At 43.5% G+C, this 20,183-nt stretch overlaps 1 protein-coding gene across 31 annotated transcripts in view; it reads left to right on the top strand.

Annotated features, from left to right (window-relative positions):
- KLHL32 (kelch like family member 32) overlaps positions 1 to 20,183 on the top strand; it is a 152,445-nt gene that overhangs the window by 110,359 nt on the left and 21,903 nt on the right. For 25 of the 31 annotated variants that reach the window (XR_006166375.1, XR_006166374.1, XR_006166376.1 and 22 more), the window contains 4 exons: positions 1,364 to 2,090; positions 10,861 to 10,919; positions 14,185 to 14,377; positions 16,436 to 16,530. Coding sequence is in view for 27 of the 31 variants with exons in the window: in XM_042802930.1 (XP_042658864.1) it covers positions 1,364 to 2,090; positions 10,861 to 10,919; positions 14,185 to 14,377; positions 16,436 to 16,530 (1,074 nt within the window). In the remaining 4 variants the exon portion in view is untranslated. Of the gene's footprint in view, positions 1 to 1,363; positions 2,091 to 10,860; positions 10,920 to 14,184; positions 14,378 to 16,435; positions 16,531 to 18,332; positions 19,593 to 20,183 lie in introns of those variants that run through there. The other 6 variants (XM_042802927.1, XM_042802935.1, XM_042802928.1 and 3 more) reach the window with 2 other exon arrangements.

Below are 20,183 nucleotides of genomic sequence, written 5' to 3'. Positions count from 1 at the left end.
AGTGGGAATAGTACTCAGTCTTAAGTTTAAACATGAATCAGCAATGTCATAGTGCACTGACAGTCTCGTGTAGTGAGGTACAAACAAGAACGGCATAAACTGTTACAAAAAGAGCCTTCCAATTTATTGGCTACTACTACTGCCTTACGAGGAAGATTATATCCAGTTCTCAGCAGCAAACAGTAGGAAAGAGGGGCATTTCCTTTCAATAACAGAGAACTGTGAGCCAAGCGACAGAGGTTTAGAAAATGTGACCCAAGATGGATTGAGAGACGGTTTCCTTCAGAGAAGAGGAAACTGCAACACGCGCATGAAAATGCATTGGAGGTGGAGGAGAAAAGGAAAGTAGCAAACTGCTTTCCATCCTATACGGATGGATCAGTTTCAGGGGTTGGTCTGGGGGTTCCTGAGCTCTGGAACATAAACCCAAAGATGGAAAATGGGGCAATGAGTTGAAGGGTTTAGAGATCCTGCACGGGTAAAAGGAAAATCTGTCGGAGAGGATAGCTGAGCATGGGAATGGTTTTCCTGAGGAAGTTTGGGTATCTTCATCACTGGAGGCTTTCAAGAATAACTTACACAGCAGTTCTTGAAATGGCTTAGGGTCTTCCTAGCCTTTTTTTAGACCTGGTCGGAATCAATATGCTTTATGTAATTTAAAGGCTATGTTTAATTTTGGCTGTTTATACCAGCTGCAATTGCTGAACAGTTTTAGAATTGTCTTTGCTGCTTTCTGTCAGCCCCAAAACAGCAGAGCCTCTTCTTCTTTCTTCTCTGGCTTAATTTCTGGGCCCTTTATAGCTCTTTTCACTTTATGAATAAAATAAGTGAAGAAGGGAAAAAATATTGCAGGATTCAGTATGTATTTTGTTATATTCCTTCAATATTTTGTCACAGACAGAATGAAAGATGGAGAGGAATGGCTTTTCTTTCTAATCATATAACCACAATCTTACTTTTCTTTCTAGTGTATCTGTGGTCTCCAGTGATCATACAGTCCCTACATTAAGATTATAGCTCCAGCGGCTTGATTCTGGGATATTGTAGTCTCCTAAAGTATCACTAAGTTTGAACAGCAAGAGTATTGCATAGGAGTACTGAAATCTGATAATGCTGTGGAAATTATTTGGGAGGACTGGTGCAATACAATGCTTTTATGAATATTACAGCTGGAGTTTTAGTAGGTGTGTTTTATGTTGACCCACAAGATTTCATAAGTGCTTTTTATATTGATGGATATCACTTCTGAGGCAAGTATATAGCTGCTCTTGGAGTGCAAGCAGTTTGCAAAAGGCAGAATTTTGTCAGAATTGTACACAAATAATTGTCGTCTTGCTTTTCCCCTCCTTCTCCCCACTTCTAGCTGGCTGTGAGGTGGTTGGAACACAACTGCCGCTACCAGTACATGGACGAACTGCTCCAGTATGTCCGCTTTGGCCTTATGGACGTGGATACACTGCATACCGTAGCTCTTTCTCATCCTCTCGTCCAAGCTAGTGAAACCGCGACAGCACTTATTAAGGAGGCCTTGGCTTACCACCAGAGCGTCTACGCACAGCCAGTTTGGCAAACCAGGAGGACGAGACCTCGCTTCCAGTCGGACACTCTTTACATTATTGGCGGGAAAAAACGTGAAATCTGCAAAGTGAAGGAATTGCGGTACTTCAATCCAGTAGATCAAGAGAACGTTCATATTGCAGGGATCGCCAACTGGAGCGAGCTAGCGCCTATGCCTGTAGGGAGAAGCCACCACTGCGTTGCTGTCATGGGCGACTTTCTTTTTGTGGCTGGTGGGGAGGCGGAGCACTGCACAGGGCGCACTTGCGCGGTGCGATCCGCCTGTCGCTACGACCCCCGCACTAACTCCTGGGCCGAGATCGCTCCGATGAAGAACTGTCGGGAACACTTCGTGCTGGGAGCTGTGGACGAGTACCTCTACGCAGTGGGAGGCAGGAACGAATTGCGGCAAGTGTTGCCTACGGTGGAACGCTATTGCCCCCAGAAGAACAAGTGGACCTTTGTACAGTCCTTCGATCGATCGCTCTCATGCCACGCAGGATATGTGGTGGATGGTCTTCTTTGGATATCAGGTAGAAAACGTTTCACACGGTTTGAGGTACTAACAAAATACCAGAGTACTGTCTTGAATGAAACTAAAAAGTCTTCGTTGGTTCTTGTGTCACGATAACTTTTGTCTTAGGAGATGGGTATTTCAAAGAGTTTAAGCCTAGAAGCATACAATCAAGCCTGATTAGAAGTATAGGAGCGTGACGTACCTATGCAGTATTTTTTGTCTGCTAAATATCTCTTGTGTTTCAAAGCTGCGTATATCTTATGTGCTACCTCCAGTTGGCATTCATAAATCACGGTGAATTGGAATGGTAATGCACTTTTGGCCAAATTTCAGAACACAAATTCTGCGTGCTTCCTAAAAACAACACAAAAAAGACCCGCTTTCTGCAGTATGATCTGGTATCACTGCATTTATTCCTGATAATGAAATGGAGAATTAAGTGGTTGTTGGCTTGTGTCAATCCAGGGCTTGAAGGCAGATGTATAAATTGCTCCCACTTGCTCTTAAAGATATTGTAACAGGCCAAAATGACCTGAGTGAGAAACGATGCACAGCTCTGTCCGCAGCAAGTGCACGGGACTGCCTGGATGTAATCATAGCTTCATGGCAGGATAGGTGAAAGTATAGGCCTTGTAATTAACATATCATTTGCAACTCTGTCTGATACACTTTTCATTTTACGTGTGCACGTTGATGGGAGTTGAAGACATCGGGACATCAGTCTTTGTAGTGACTTTTCTGGTATTAGTTACTTTAGAATAAGGTTGGTGCTGTCTACAGAAGATTTGACAGAAAACCAGCCACCTTTTAGTAAAAAGTGTGTCACAGAAGGTTATAAAGTTGTAATATTTATCGAGGAAGTTAATGAATAAATGGGGCCAGCCCTTGAGGAAAGTGTTCAGTGATTGCCCTCTTCATTGTAGGTACCCTCTGGGGATTTTAATGTGGTCTGGGATTCCTATGGTGGAAAGATGGTATATGAATGAAAGATTAAGTTAGCTACGTAGACCTTCACTGTCCTTCTCAAAGTATGTTATTTAGGTTAGCGGAGCAACTTGCATTGGCGGGGGGAATGACAACTTCAGAATTAAAAGCATGGCAGAACGCAGAAAATCACCAGGATCTCTGGCAGATGTTTCGGGTCACTTTCTTCAGCAATTGGCATTGAAGGAGTCTTGCAGAATTTGTGCTGTGTATTAATCCTGAAGCGTGGATTCCATACAGTGGGCTTTGAGACCCAGCTATGATACAGGAACAGGGTTTCTGCTTTAGGGTACCAGCCGGGCGTGTTCAGAGCATTACCCTGTTTATTCACTACCTTTCCTGTTTTATCAGCGGAGAGGGATGTATGTCTGTGCTGGGCAATTCAAATACATGGATGCTGTGTCTTGATTTTTGAAAAAAATATTTTTATTTCTCTCTAGTGGTTTACATGTGTCAGTTTCTATGAAAAAACGAGTTTTTTAGGAAATTGTGTCAAGCATATTCATATAAAATCATTGAACCAGCACTAGAAACATTCATCAGAGTGTGGTCCTTGTTCCAGTGCATGAAAAAAGTAATATTTTCTACTCCTAATTTATTTTTCTTTTTGGTTCAAAAAAAAAAAAAAACAACCAACCAACCAAACAAACAAAAAACCCAAACCAAAACAAAATCCCAAGGAATTATTTGATAGGGATTTTTATGTTAAATGTGGGACTGGTTGAAGATCACTTTTAATCTTTCCAGATATGCTAGGAAAGGGAAAATTATGCTGAGGATTAATTAACGTCCCTAGTTACGTAAGTGAAATGCATGCCTGCCTGTGTGTTTAAATACTATCTGCATTTATATAATGAAGCAGTGTGATATTGTGTTCAAGGATATGCCTCTAATACAGCTGTAGAATCAGGGGAAGAGGTAAGTGGAAGCCTATTAGATGAACTCTTTGAAACCGGGCAAAACAACAAAAAATATTTTATTAGTATTGTTCCATTTCTATTTGAAAATGCTACCAACATAACTTCTGTTGTAAAGTCACGGTAAGGAGCAATGTTTTGGCAGTGTAATAAGGTAGACAGGACTTTTGGGTTGTATTTTATATCGTTTTTGAAAAAATGCGTAGCAGTTCTGAGTTGCTAGATTCTGACAGGTTATCATGAAATACGAGAGCATACTGTGCAGTAATTCAGTAGGGTATTGATCTGAATTATGTACTCACAGATTGAAAATCGGTTTCTGTGTAGTGAATATAGTTATTTTAAAAATAAAAATAGATGGAGATGCAGTAACAGTAGCTATCTTTCTATTATTAATTAATTGCTTAGGACCAGAATGTAGCTTGCTGTACGTGTATGTTTAGGGGCAAAGGAACAGTGCAGAGAAATGTTTTATTTTTCCAAAACTATCTGTAGTCACAGCTGAAAAAAATCCACTGTTAGTCATCAGCTATAAGGTGATAGCATAAGAGCAATCAGTAATGCAGGAGGGAACCTAATTCTGAAGTATGTGGCCTAAAATTAAGTAATTAAAAAATTAGTCTGAGTTAGGGATGTTTCTGAGCTGTATCCCTGCTGCTTTTTCTGGGAAATACGGGTCATCAGCACGAGCTCTCAAAGTCACTCTGCTACTACCAGCTGGCAAGGTAACCACGAAAATGTGCCCAGTTTTTTAGCAGGTGAATAAATGAAAGAGTGATAAATTTCTAGCCCTTCTATATGCAGAGAGTCATCAAAGCATGACGTGCACACAGACCATATACTTGCACTACAGCCAAAGCATCAGTGCCTCTGCTGCAGCCCCTTGTCTTCTAAAGGCTTTGCTAACCAAAAGCTGGCTAGACTTACGGGGTTTCTATTATTATTATTGGGATTCATTTTCAGCTTTACTTTGCTGCTCCTTTGGGACAAATACGAGAAGGAATCAAAAACAATAGAGCATGAAATCATGGCAAAGCCAGCAGGGAAGGGAAATGTGCTAAACAACATGCTGTGAGTGTAAGTGCAGGCTGGCAGTAGATGGGTGGCCAGTGTTTTGGGTGGCAGGAGGACCCCTACTCTGCCACCAGTTCTTTGGGGTTTTAACCTGTCAGAAGGCTCAGAGGGAGCCTTCTGCACTCTGGAACTGGTTTGGACCCTCTGGTCAGCACAGGGGAGTTCTTGAGGTTTTCTAAGCTCCGTATAGTGTGGAACATATTTTTATATTTGTGTCATCGTTTTTTCTTTTTTTTTTTTTTTTTTTTTTTTTTTTTTCACAGCCTGCATTTTAGTTTATTATTTTAAAAAGGAGATGAGAATTCATTAAAATAAGTTTTCTGTATTGACAGTACAGCATCGGGCAGATGGTTTTGAAATTTTAGAGAAAGATGAATCTTACAGGCCCCAGTTAACATCTGACACCATGACCCATTTCACAAACGAATTGCACGCCACATGCTTGAAAAGTGAAGTATTTGAGTGAAAGAGAAACAAAATGCACCAAACCCTTTGGAGTCCGACTAACAGTCATTCCCCATAAAAGCAGGGAGATATTTTCCATAAGAGTGAGAACTTGAACTATGCCCGTTTCCATGCATCCTCCACGGCGCTCACATGCAAATCTGGAGACCTACTTTTCTATACATGCTGACCTTCCTCCCCCCGTATAGGTGTAGTGCCCCTGGAGACAGGGGCAGGCAGGGGACCTCCTGCACCTGCAGCTGGGGGTAACAAGGCTTCCCCTCCGCCTCAAGTGCTCGGGAGATGAGCACATGAAAAGTCTTCTCTAAAGCAAAGTATTATGCTGTTGTTTCGCTGAGGTCTGAGCTGCCCGACCTTAAGTGTGTCAGCTAAAACCACAGCTTGACACGCGCATAGAAACTCAGCTGGCGGGGGCGGGGGGGCGTGATAAACAAGCCAACCTCATACAGTTGCTTCGTATTTAACAGCTTTTTCTTCAAAATTCAAGACGCTTTTTTTTAACTATTAATTTTCTCCCCTAATGGTAGAGATTTTGACCGAAGAAATTATGGAGATTACACATCTTGGAGAATTATTCTGAGTTTGCGAGTGGTATGGGGTGAAAAGTATTACCTTACTATAAGTATGCTGTTTGTTGTGAGGAGAAGAAAATTTTTTCTTAGTAAATGCTTGTAAAATTCTTTCATGAAAAATAGATCTGGAATAAATAGGAATTTACAGTATCTGACAAAATCAAGTTTTGTGATACGGCTGGCACAGAAATTACCAGGACCGGGAGGTTAACAAGTACATAAAAATTGCCTCAGTGACCCGGTCTTAGTCTGTGTATGGAACAGTGTTTTATCATGATTATTATTAGATTTGAAAAAAAGATACTGGATCTCACACCTTTCAAGCATAGATATTATAGGTTTGATGCCATTGATTCTTCTTAGATTGAATGTGAATATCGGGATTTAATGATTTGAAAAATAACCCTCAAACAAACTAGGGCTTGTGCCCCTCTTGTTTGCAGCTGGATTGCAGCTGGAGTGGAACAGTGTTAATCAGAGCTGCTGTTGGCATCTTCCAGGGGTCTCGTTAGGGTGGGAGAATACGCTCCAGCTCAGCTGTCCTCCCTGCACCTGGGCTGGCTGAAGTAAAAGGCAGTGGGCTTGCATGTTGAGGAAGGATTATCTCGTGTTTAACACACAGACACGTAAGAGAGGAGAGGTTTCTATTTTTAAATAGCAGAGCACCTTGGGGCGCATGTCATGAGTTTCTATATATTCCCTGGATTTGCTGGAAGGAATACACGTGGGAGCTCTTTGCCAACATGTAGTTTTACACGTCTCCCGGTGAACTCGGATTCGCGCACGCAGCCTAGCACTCGGGGACTTCAGAGAGAGTTGTGAGATTTTCTGGGGGTTTTGGATTGGATTAGATTTCTCAAGTCATATGGGGGTCTTACTAGGACATGTTATAAATATGGATTATAAATTTTTGATTGGGGAAATGGTGTTGAATCTACTCCCTCCCACCCTTTTCTTTTTGGAAGTGTCTTTTCTTGAAGGTGTTTTTCAGTGAAGTTTGTGGACTGTCTGGGGGGCTGCAACAACCTCAAATATTTCCCGTGTCTGGGGAAGGACTGGACAAGGTGGTTCTTGGAATCCTCCAATATCTTCCCTGTGGAGAGGGGCAGTGTTGCATGAGTTGGAAACTTAGGGGTCTTGGAGGGCTTAAAAAGCAGATTTACGGCCTGCAAGGGAATGAGCAACAGTGACTGTGGCAATGTTAAAAAAAAAAAAAAAAAAAAAAATTAAATCTGTGGGTTGTATGTTGTATGCTGGGCTTTCCATGAGTGTGTTCTCATGGCTGTAAGAGCAAGAAAGACACAGGCTTGTCCTGAGGGTGCTCCTTGCCTCCCAGAAACTCTGGTCCTCAAAGCAATCTGCTCATGTCAAAGTGTCATCACTCTGTTTATAAAAGCAAGTGAGCACTGACCAAACTGTAAATTTTCTGTCATTTACCCAGCCAGACATTTTTTCTCTTTAACTGATGGGATACTACCACATTAGCTGCTATTGCTTGACATAAAATTTAATAGCATGGTTTGTATTTTTAAATACTTCTTTTAAAGTGTTGTTATGATGCTTTCCTTCCTTTCCACTCCTTTCCTCATAGAAAGCTCTGCAGAGAAGCTTAAGAAATTATCTCAGAATTACCCCTTTTTTTTTTTTTTTTCCGAGAAAGTCTTATTTTTAGTACCACTTAAACTTTTTTTTTTTCCCTTTTCCTATTTTTTTAAGAGACATATTGCTCTTCTTTTGCCCTTTCCCAGCTGCCTGGTGTATTTTTAAAAAAATAGTTCAAGAGGACATTGCAGACTTGTTATATTTGAATTTTGGCAGAAAATTTTAAACTTTTGCTATAGCACTTCAAAGTTAGGAGGAACTTGAGTTTGAAAATTGATGCAGATATAAGATGGCATATTTAATGACAGATGTATCTATAGAAACCTGTTAAGATGCAGATTATCCCCCTGGGGAGGGGAGATCAAAACTGCCAATCTATAAAATATACTTGTTAGGGAAAGGCATGGAATCTATCTCTGCGAGCACTTTGATTGCAGGGGACAGTGTAGCAGCATGTGGCATCATAACCTAAGAGCAGACAAATCAGCTTGATGACTTTCAAAGCCAAGAATACTGCTGGAGGCAAGGGTACTCCAGTCTAGAAGAAATTAAAACATATAGAGACTGTTATTAATTCCAGATCTATTTTTGTGTAGTCAAATCTGTATGCAAATCCTTAGCATCTCATTTTGGCAGATTAATCTAAAAGTGAAGAGCGGTATGTGAAGGGAATGTAATGATAAAACACCACAGATGAGCAATATTGCAGGGGAAAACATGTAAGCTGTGTACTCGATATGAGGGGCTCTTTGTGAAGAGAGGCAAATAATTTTGCTTATTTGGTTATTTCAATATTTTATGAGGAAGCAACCCCCTTCTTTCTCTTCTTCCACATCTTTCCCCCTAAATTAAGGTGTCCTTTCTGAATGGAAATACATGACCTGGCATTGTGTTTCTGATGCAGTTCCTGTAGTTTAACATTCTGGAGGTAATCATCCAAGTAACTATGATTTTTCTTTTTCAAAATACCGATCTGACGTCTCATTTTTAAACATTACGCTAGGAGTGAAAATAGCGATGTAAAAGAAAATCCAATTACAAACCAGATACTAGAAGAGATTGCTTTGTGCGCGTGGCTGACGGCCGCTGACGCCGCGAAGGCCGCACAGCAGCGTAGAGACAAATAACAACAGATCGTGAGGTTAGACCCAGGAACAGTCGTTGCTTTCCAGCGCCCGCTCTTGCGTGTGTACTTCAGGGGTGCTGTGACGGGCAGCGTGCGGCACAGGGTGGTGGAAACACCCCCTCTCATCCTGGCTGTCTCCTGGCCTGTGAGCACCTCTGATCCGAGAGCTTGTGCTACCCGCCGCGTGTAGGGGCCCCGGTACAGGCTGGTGCTTGCCAAGTGCACCCAAATAACGGTGTTATTCTTCCTCACTACTGTGGTTGAAGACAAGGTTCTGGAATATATGTGCCTGTAGTTGTTGCTATCTGTTGATCAGATTCTTGGCCTCGCTCAGGTTATTCAGAGCGATCGGAAGGTAAATCTACGTTAGCCAGTGGCTCAGCCCAGTAGGAGCAGGTTAGTAGATAACACTTTGGTGTCGAGTTCTCTGTACCTACTCCATGTACAGTTTGCAGTTTTTGCTCTGGACTAGATTTATTCTGGTCCTCTGGACAAAAAGTTCCCGGTACTCAGCTGGTCCAAAGCCATCTGAAATAACTGGTATTATTTTACACCCTTTCACCCCATTAGGAACTGGAGCACAGCTGGTGTACATCTGGAGCAGAGCTGCTGGTTTAACTTGAAGGCAAACCAGTCCCACCTTACAGCCGAAAATAACATGTGAGAGGTGGGGGGAGTTGCTTCAAAATCACGGTATGGCTCTGAGCCAAAATGCTGCACTAGGGGCAGCTGGAGGCTGGCAAAATGAGGGCTCCCCAGCATGGAGCCACGTTAGCACAAGCTGGGGGAAAAGCCAGTGGCCTGAGTAGGACTGGGCCATAGCTCAGCCAGCAGGAATGAAAGCAGCTCTGCCGCTGCTCAGTCTGAAACAGGCGACGTCCTCACAAAAAGAGAAGCATCAACAAATGTAATTATGGCGGATGAAATTCCTTCCTCTCGTTGCTGTGGATTTTGTCCGTCATTGGCACATGCTGTTAAAACTGTAATACAAAAAGTCTGTCTGTCAATATGAGTTTCACTGGTTTGTGCCCACTGGCATGCCCTAGTTATGTCCAGACCTTCTGGCAGGATGAAAGGTGAGGTGCAGCTTGCAGGCCTTCTTCCCGGTCCCATCTTCCCATGTGGGAAGGGCCCAGGGTGGTGACAGAGCGGGGACTGGGACCTGTGACAGTGCTGCAGTGACACCATGCCCGCAGGAGCCTTGAGCACGTGTTTACACAGGTAGGATTACAGACGAGACTGATGAATTTTTCTACCAGTGTACTCGGTGAGATTTACCATTTAAAACCAACAGAGAACTGGATGATCAGGCATTAAACGTATACTGTGTTGAGGAAAACAGTTGGTTTGTGGCATCTACTTGGGTCAGACTCTATTCCGGGTCTTTCTGAGGTGCTTTGTACCTTGCTTACATTATTGGAAAGTAAATGGTAGTGTTGTTTCTCGTCGCTGTGGAGGAACTTCCCAATGTAAGTTTACAGCTAAGCCAGGAGACATTCTCTAGACTAAATACAGGACTTCCTTCAAATATACAGGTGAGCACACCTGCACAGCTTTGCACTGTGCTTTCCAGCTGGCAGTGGTGCCCCAGGTCACGCTCCTAGTTAGGCAGAGCTCCTCTCCAACCTCTTCCTTCTCTCTGACGCAAGCCCACCTCCTCTTCCTTTAGAACACGACACACACTGCACACTTCTTGGAACAGGGATGGGTTTTATCTTCGCATCTTGACGACAGCTGAATGCACAGTCATTTATAAACAGATCAATTTTTATCTCACTTTTAGCCCATAGAATTAGCTTCGCAAAGGAAGTGTGTGGGGGGGAGTGTTTGGATATTGCTATTTTCTGTTTCTAGATGTTTGACAAATATGCTACTTTTTACCTTGTAGCCAGATTAAAAAGTGCAGTGGAATGTAAGCGTAAGTCGTGGTATGCAATGTAGTTATGTCAGCAAATGAACCCTAGAATTGGTTACTTTGCTGTGCCCGATCTCGGTCCTGTTTTTGCTTCTATGAAAAAAAGGTAACCTGTATAAACTCTTTCACAGGAGGAGTAACAAATACTGCACAGTATCAAAACAGGCTCATGGTCTATGATCCTAAGCAGGTGGGTATCTGTATCGTATGTGTTTTTTCTCATATGTTTTGCTTCAGACAGGTCTCTTACAAGAATCAGTGTGTGTATTTGCTAAGGCTAAAAATGCTGGCCATTTGAATTAGTGGTGTTTTAAGTTTACTTTGTACTGATGTGTCAGTTTAACAGAATAACAGAGACCCTGACTTTTTATTATGTTGTTTTTTTTTTTTTTTTTAAGCCTGTAGGTATTAGAAACATCTTAGATTAAATACAGAAATGTGCTTTAAATCCCCTGTATTCATCAGTATTTATTTTGCCTGTTCATTTTTTTTTTTTTTTTTTTTTTTTTTTTTGGTAATCCAGCAGCCCGTGGCAACATACACTCAAAGTCAGTGTCACAAAACTGCTCCTTGTCATTGGCAATTCTGCTTTGAATTGCATATATGGGCTTTTTGTTTTCTGCATACTTTCAGAACTATACTACCTGGGTGAGACTTATTCTGCTGACTGCAAGGGTGCCCATCATTTCATTACCCAGGCACCTAAAATATCTTTTAGGAATTGTTTCATACATTATGTATGTGTTTTGATTAGGTTAGCATGGCTCAGTAACCATTTCAGAGGGTTAGGGCATGGTTATGCCCTCTTGCTTGTATTAGGAATTAAAAGTCCTAAGCTCGCAATCAGAGTTGCATAGTCTGATTTACACCCACGTGGAAGAGTATTGACTTTTCTGATTGTAGGATAGAGGTTTTGATTGCTGTATTTGGAACCGAATTGTGCCAGGAGATTCTGCGATGTGGTTCCCACCGACTTTTTAAAGCATAGCACATATGGGTCCTGGAGCAGAAAGCAGGCAGTGACACACCTGCCTCTTTCTTTCTGAGGTACAATTTTACGCACTGATTGTACAAATGCTGATTCTGTCCTAAATCCAAGTAGCAATTACAGGCAGCAACCTTACTTTGCTTATGAGGGATGCGCGTATTTAGATGCTGTCTCTGTTGTGTATCTTTCACTTTGATTCTTTACTTGCTGACGTGAAAGTTGCACCCCAAAATGCCAGTGGCATGGGCTACCTCAGCACGCTGTGCCGCCGGCGAGAAACCCGGCCTGGTGCCTAAAGAGTTACAGCGGAACTGTGCGCTCGCATTCTTCAAATGAGGTCCGCTTCGTGTTTGTACACACGGGCTCTTTTTAAAAATTCTGCTGGCATATTGTTTACGGTGGGTACTGGAAACCATCACATCTGCTTGCATCTCGCACAGAATCTCAATAACTCTATCATTCAGCACCAGCGCTTGCTTCTGCGCGAGGCCTTTGTGGCGAGTCGATAATGCCTGCCATCTGCCACAGAGCACACAGCTACCTGCCAACAAGCCGGCTGGGGTGACCTCTGCTTCCCCACCACTGATTAGTATTCACACGCCGGCTTATTAGAAATGACCCCACCAGGCCCCTCTGTTTCTTTGCCTTTGCAGTGCTTTGCGGCTCACCTGGCAGGCACTGCAGTGGAGGAAGCTAAAGATATAATCAGGGGATGCAGGCAGGCTTTGCAAAGCAGATGGTGTCTGTAGTCTGGTGTTAAGAGACTGGACTACTAATGCAAACATTAATGCCTAATATTCAACTATTACACATTGAAATGTATAGCTATATATTGCGGAGGTTAAAAGGCAGTAGTATTAGAGGCTCTTGAGTTACCGCAAGCGCTAGCATATGTAATGCAAAGAATTTCCTCGCAGATTTTAACTTCCTTCACTTAAAAAAATTAAGCTCATCCACTGCCAGGTTGTTTGATTTGGTAAGCGTAGCAGGAGCAATTGTTTTCTTAGGTTTAAAATACTGTCCTTTAATCCCTCTTCCCTGTCCTCTTGCCCCTCCCCTGAACAGGTAGAATTCTTGATTACTGTTAACCAGGAAGAAAAATACCCAAAATGACATTACTCTGTAAGTGCCCACAAATAAAGGGTTAGCGTTAAACCAAATACATGAATCATTCGAGAAGATTCTTTAGGAAATTATTTTTCCCTCTTGCTTCATTCCCCAAGGATAAGATCAAATAAGCACCTGAATAACGAAAGGTAGAAGAATTTTTCTCCTCTCATAACAGAGCTAGCTGTTACAGATAATTTTAGCACTGTATACAGAGGAGACATCTAATAGTCTTGCCTAAGGAGGATTTGCTACTGAATTATAAAGAAGAAAAAAATCTTTGAAACCTGATGAGCTAAACGAAATACTATTGAATTAATGAATTTAAATGTGAGGACTGTAAACCACGTGTTGAAAGTCCGGTATGCCTAGTCAGTGCTATAACCAGCACGCGTGTTTAACATGAACAACACAAGTATATACACTTGTGATTTCTGGCCAAGCGTAAGAAGAATCACAGAATGGTTTGGGCTGGAAGGGTCCTTAAAGATCCTCTAGTTCCACCCCCCTGCCCCGGGCTGGGCCCCCTTCCCCCAGCCCAGGGGGCTCCCAGCCCCGTCCAACCTGGCCCTGAACCCTTCCAGGGAGGGGGCAGCCACAGCTGCTCTGGGCACCCTGGGCCAGCGCCTCACCACCATGCAGTAAAGAATTTCTTCATTATATCTAATCTAAATCTACCTTCTTTCAGTTTAAAACAATTACCCTTTGTCCTATCACTACTGTCCCTGATAGAGTCCCTCCCCATCTTTCCTGTAGCCCCCTTTAAGTACTGGGTGGTCGCTATAAGGTCTCCCTAGAGCCCTCTCTTCTCCAGGCTGAACAACCCCAGCTGTCTCAGCCTGTCCCCATAAGAGAGGTGTTCCAGGCCCCTGATCATCTTGGTGGCATCCTCTGGACCTGGTCGACACAGGTCTATGTCTTTTTTACGCTGGGGGCCCCAGAGCTGGACCCAGCACTGCAGGTGGGGTCTCATGAGAGTGGAATAGAGGGGGAGAATCCCCTCCCTCGCCCTGCTGGCTGCACTTCCCTTGATGCAGCCCAGGACATGGTTGGCTTTCTGTGCTTCAACTGCACGTTGCTGGCTCATAGGCATAGTCAGTTTTCCATCCACTACTGCCCCCAGGTCCTTCTTGGCAGGGCTGCTCTCCCTCCATCCACTCACGGCCCAGCCTGTATTTGTGCTTGGGATTGGCCCGACCCATGGGCAGGCCCTTGCCCTTGGCCTTGTTGAACTCCTTGAGGTTTGCCCAGGCCCACTAGTGTGCTACTATGGCTCCACTAATGTGCTACTATTACTGTGCTACTGGTACAGGTATGTCTTTGAGCAGCGCTGAGACAAGTTCTCTCTTTCTCTTTCCAGAACAAGTGGTTAAGCCGTAGCCCAATGTTGCAGAGAAGAGTGTATCACTCCATGGCTGCCGTCCAAAGGAAACTTTACGTGCTAGGTGGGAATGATCTGGACTACAACAATGATCGGATCCTGGTTCGGCACATAGACTCCTACAGCATAGACACTGACCAGTGGACGCGCTGCAGCTTCAACATGCTGACAGGCAAGTACTGTACACCAAAAGAGGGAACTCGCTACTATTCAAGTAAAACATCGACTCTTTTACCTTTAGATGCCTTTAGTATGTGGAACTCTGTGACTTCGCTGCAATTGCCTCCAATTTAGGGACGATCGTTGGCCAACAAGACACTTTTGATTACTATTCTGGCATTCAGTGTTCTACAAAACATTAATTTTAGGACACTGTAGACTAATTTTTTAAGAAGGTGCACATTAATTTAATTAAGCAGTCAAAAATAATTTGTCATAGTATTACCAGGACTTATTTTGATTCTCCAAAAGCTTGCCTGCAGTGATAGATTTAGCTCCCTGCTTGAATGTACAAGAGGCAGAAGTGTCTCTACCATGATAACATCATTTTGTAGTGCTTTCTGCTGGCATTATGGGGCAAAGCTGTCATCGGAATCCATTAACCATCACTTATTTCTAAACAGTATCTTCTTAATACATCACCTGAAAGGAGGTGTCTTTGTTGGGATTCTGTCAAGTCAGGGATGAGTTGAGCAGCTCAGTTAGCTACAGGCTCTGTAAAGCTCTTCTTGGCCGTCATTAGAAAGAACTGTTACAGTAGCCACTTGCAAAGCACTGTAACTCACTGTCCCTGCCACCCAGTCCACCGAATTTCACTGTCACCCATTACAATTCCCAGATGTACTACCCCTTCGAATCCCTGGGAGAGACAGGCACATGATGTTCTCAGAGTAGTGCCAAGAGTAGCTTTGCAGGAAAGGCTGGATTTCCAAGACAGGACAGCATTGGTGTTGGGACCATTCTCCTGTGAAGCAGACTTGGAGCTCAATTAGTACCAGTGCTGGCTGCCCAAACGTTTCAGCGCTGACTGCTCTAGGAGTCCTAGAACTGAGCCTACCCCACCTTTTCATCCTTCTCCACTTGGAGTTGCATTGCTTTCTGAGATCTACCACTGAACACGATGCAGAGGGTGTAGGAGTTTAACTAGAAGCTCAGGATAGCTAGAAACACCATGTCAGAGAAATGAGCAGCTGACAAATAAGACAGTCACCTTATGTCATTTTCCTCCTGGTACGTCTGAAAGCTGCTATAGTGGCAACTCTGTATCTTAAAGATATTGCATTGGGTTTCTTGATCTCTGGGATCTGGAGAAGGGTTGCTTGGTTCCTGAGTCAGGTCATCAGAGTACTTCATGGATATTGGGGAGAGAGGCATGGATGAAAAAGTAGTTACGCATTGTCAAACAGAACGGGTTTTTCATATCCTTTTTGCTCTCTGGTTATTTTATTCTATTATCTGGAGACATTGACAGCCTTTGAGAAGGACATCATCTGATTTGCAGCTGCCAAAGCGCTGGCACCACAGGCACCCTTGTTCTGGAGCTGACCCTACACCATTAAATTCTGTGAGATAGCAGCCTCTCCTCAGGTAACCTTTGGTGGGTTGTTCCCACAACCTGCACCTTAAGAAGCCATCTAAGCCTTCCTTTACATCTCTGCAACTGATGGTAAATGTGCCTGTTGTGCTGGGTAGTGCAGATTTTTCGAAAGGCTGTGTTTATCCTTCAAAGCTCCCAGACTTGTTCAGGAGACCATTGCAATGGGCCTGAGCTTGTGCAGCAGCTTCTGCCGTTTTCACCATACTTGTACCTGGAGGAACTGGGGGGTGAAGCTGTGCGGGGGGGGCGTTCAGCTCTCTCGGCCCAAGTGTCTGTTTGGATGTTCGTGTGCGACAGTAGCTGAGGGACGGGGTGGAGGGGGGGGGAGTTTGCCTGTCACCTATGAAATACAGGCGTACAGAAACCTGTGCCGTTGAGGAGGCAGCAGATGGTTCCCTGCACAGCCTCAGTTTATTGCTCATCTGGGATGTCTCTCTGGACAGCACCGTACGGGGCTCCCGCGGAGAGCAAAGAACGGCCCTCACGCTTCACCTTCACTCTTACACGCTGTGAATTCTGAAACAGTCAAGTTCCTGCCAGGTGCATTTGCATCCTATTACAGAACTCCAACGTTCAGTGTTAAAAGGGTTAATTAAACACTGAAAGTGTTTTCTATTTCCTTTTTTGCTTTAGGTCAAAATGAGTCTGGAGTTGCCGTCCACAATGGTAGAATATATTTAGTTGGTGGCTATTCGATTTGGACAAATGAGCCTTTGGCGTGTATCCAGGTGAGTGATTTAGGTTTCCTTTAAAGTCTTTTCCAATAATTTTGCATGGATACGTTTTGCACAGAGGTTATTCAAAATGGAAAATGCATGCGAAGTGGAGAGATTAAGGGTATTTTTTATGCAGCCACTGAACCTGCATAAACAGAGAGGAAATACTGTGGATATTAAAAGTATTTCTCGATGAGCCAATAAATGCAATTCTTCTAAGATATTCTAGTAAAACAGGGTTGAAGAGCCTCTCCTTTGGCTAGGTTTTGGTAAAATAATGGGTATATATTCTCGGGTTACACAATCAAGTTCAAAAGTAAAAAGCCTTGCAGAAATGGATGATGGGGCACGGGCTAACAATTTTTCAGCCCGCCTTGTGTTTTTTTCTCTCAGAGTTGTCTTTCTGAAGAGCAGCCAGAGTTAACGAGTTATTCTTTGACAAAGTTCAGTCAGCCTGGAACCTGCCCTAGTGCTTGCTGCTTCAAAGCTTGAATGGAAGTTTTTTGATCCCTGCTGTAGGCAATAGGTTGTCCAACAAACTCTTCTGCTCTCTCATCTTGTATAAGAGCAGCTTGACTGCAGATCCATGGCTTTCAGGCATTCCTGTACAGAAATTAGGAATTCTTATCTTTCTGTAAGTTTCTAAGTGAAGCAAATCTGCATCACAGTCATCGCTCTGTGACCAGCTGGGCAGTTACAGAGGAAACTCTTATTTACATCTCAGTTTCTCTACTTTTGCTGATAAACAACATTTTAATTAGCTTCCAACTTTTTGGATTTTTAGGATTTTACCTCCAAACTGTTCCATAAAACTAGAAATTAGACGTAGCATAAGAAGGGAATGTATTGGATGTTGAGCTGCTGTCTTATAGTGAACACTTACTAGCATGAGTTCGTGAAGAACGGACCGTGCAAGAGAAGGAGTTAAAACCATGGTATAATTGTGTTTTAGTAAGCTGTCAGGTACCATAACGAACGATAGTTACTGGGAAAAATCATTGAGACTGGCTTGGATAACACCAGCTGACGTACAGTGCTTCAGATGGAGTAATAGCAGAGTGTCAAGGCAGTGGCTGCGCTCCACCAACGCGCTCGTTTATAATCAGCAGGTAGTTTGCAGTATTGCACCTGGGTTTTAATACTGCTTAGTGACAAGTGAAAATGATCCTGGGATCTTGCTTTTTTAAGTGGACATTTGTCCACATCCCCAAACTGGTGGTGGACTGGCAGCCTGCCTGAGACAGTCCCCGCATTGAGGAGAAAAGTGGTATGATGAGTGTTTTGGCAGAGCAGTGTGCGCTGCCCCTTCTCAGTTGTTGGCAGCGTGCCTGGCTTTAAGCAGCAAAACTAGCCCTTTTATCTTCAATTGCAGCAGATATGGGGTTGCGGCACTCCTTTGCAAGAAAAAAAAAAAAAAAAAAAAAAAATCCCCTTTTTCTATATATCTTCATTTTCTTTAAGTCATTCCTTTAGTTGGCCTTTCCAGCTACCGCAGAGCTCCCTACGCACCACCGCGCTGAGCAGCGATTCGTACTGTGTGGCACCAGCAGTGCTCCTGCACGGAGCACCCTGTGTGCATGGTTGGGCATTCTGCTGCCTGGAAGCAGGACCCAACGTCACTGCGTGCTGCTGAGTGCTTCAGCTGGCAAGAGACTTGGGCGATGAGGACACCAGTAGATCGCCAGCTCCATAAATACAATAAATGATCTGAAGCTACCTTTCTGTTGGGGCTGATAGGATGTGCGTGTGGTGTGTGCTGGCAAACGTGTTTGAGCTTTCTTCTTCTGAAATACTTCGTACGCTTTGGCCTGCAGGTGCTGGATGTTAGCAAGGAAGGGAAGGAAGAGGTATTCTACGGGCCTACGCTGCCCTTCGCTTCCAATGGAATAGCAGCATGCTTTCTTCCAGCTCCTTACTTCACGTGCCCCAACCTTCAGACTCTGCAAGTGCCTCACCACAGGATCGGCGCAATGTGAGACAAGGAATGCGCGCTTCATAAAATCAGAAGTGGAGGGGGGGGGGGGGTGGAAATCAAACCCTGCCTATAGAAGGGTTTCTCTGGATCAGCGAGAAGAATCAATCCCCACGGGCTGCTGCTTTACCTTCACACAGTTGTCTTAAAGTCAGATCACAGGAGGCAGGAAGGAAGCTACAAAAACTGGCTGCAGTTTCTCTCCTCTGCCTCAGGTGCAGAAGCATATACATGAGAGCATTTGGCATCTCTGCTGGTGACTACCTGCTACCTGTCTCTACTTCGTTTCCTTATGCAACTTCATAAGGCATCGTGAACGCTCTCAGCTCCTCCTGGGCTGCTCTTCTCTGGAGTCTGCACGTTCAGTTGTTCACCAATGGCACTTTCGAAGCTGATCGGAATCTCTGTTTATGTTGACAAAGATGATATAATACTGTGGTAATTATGCAACTTACTCAATACCTTTGGCAAAAAGAATAACAAATGTGTTGACTTCCAATTCCACACTCCATCGTTTACAGTTTCTCATTTAATAATACTTCATTTGAAATTTAAATACTGCAAAGCAGATTAAAACAAAAATAAAAAAACAAACAAGCCCTATAAGTATACGAGGAACAGATAAAAATTGTCTCAGCTGAAAGACAAAGACTGAAGCCTCATGGGTAAACCGACGTCTGAACGGAATGTGTTTGTCTGAGAATCTAAAGATCATTTGGGATGTCATTTACCAAGGTCTACTATCAAATAAATGTTACCTTCTGTCATATGATCAATTCCTCCTGACAGCTGCAGTCTTTTAATGGTGGAGAACAGCCTCTTTACTGTATAATTAAAATGTGCCATTTACTTAATATTTTTAATATCCAGTTTGCAAGGGGTCACCACATTTACAATTATCAATGAACAGTCTCATTTTGTCCAACATATGGTCCCACAAATCACCGGTCTCCAGAGGCTAAACAGGTGTAGAACAATGTCAATATTTATTTATTTATTCTTTCAGTTGATACAGCCTGTCTCCCTTCCATACTCCAGGCATATGCCAGTTCACAATAAATACTCTAACCTGTTCTGTTTGGCTTTGCTTGGCTACTGCAGACCCTGTCTCTTATTTCTGTGTTTTATTTACATATCTAACAACAACTTCAATGTTTGTAAATATTAACCAAGCATGTAATTAAATCTTTCTCTCTTTATGGTTTACGGGTACCATGCACTTCTCTGCTTTACCTGCTGATCTGTTCCCTGCCGCCGTGCTATCTGAGCAGACCTATGAAATTCCTGCTGCTGCTCATGCAAATGCCACCTGCAGAATATGCTGCAGCAATAGCCTGGCCTGCTGGACAGGAACGGGTTTGACTTTGTCCAGTGAGCAACGTTTCCAAATCAAATGCTGCTTTTAAGGGCCTGGTTAGTGATACAGGGAGGTGAATTTTATTACCCTTGCCGTTTCCAGCCGGGCCATCTACTCGCAGCACATCACCTTTCCTTTTCCAGTAATTCTCAGGTTAGAAAGTTTTGTGTTTTTTTTTGCTGAGTTCTCTCACTCCTGCTGCACAGAGCGGAGCTGCAGCTGCAGCGCCTTTGCCTGGCACACCAACCTGAGTGCCAACAGTGCTCCCCTCACACAAAGCAAGCCTACAGCCAGGCAGTGCTTTCCTCTAGATGCATGGGAGCTGTACAGGCTCTA

Source organism: Tyto alba, unplaced genomic scaffold (genome assembly GCF_018691265.1).
Source record: "Tyto alba isolate M040663 unplaced genomic scaffold, T.alba_DEE_v4.0 Super-Scaffold_40, whole genome shotgun sequence".
In the NCBI taxonomy this organism is placed as follows: domain Eukaryota; kingdom Metazoa; phylum Chordata; class Aves; order Strigiformes; family Tytonidae; genus Tyto; species Tyto alba.
Note: the sequence above shows the minus strand (reverse complement) of the source record. Positions and strands in the feature narration are given on the sequence as shown.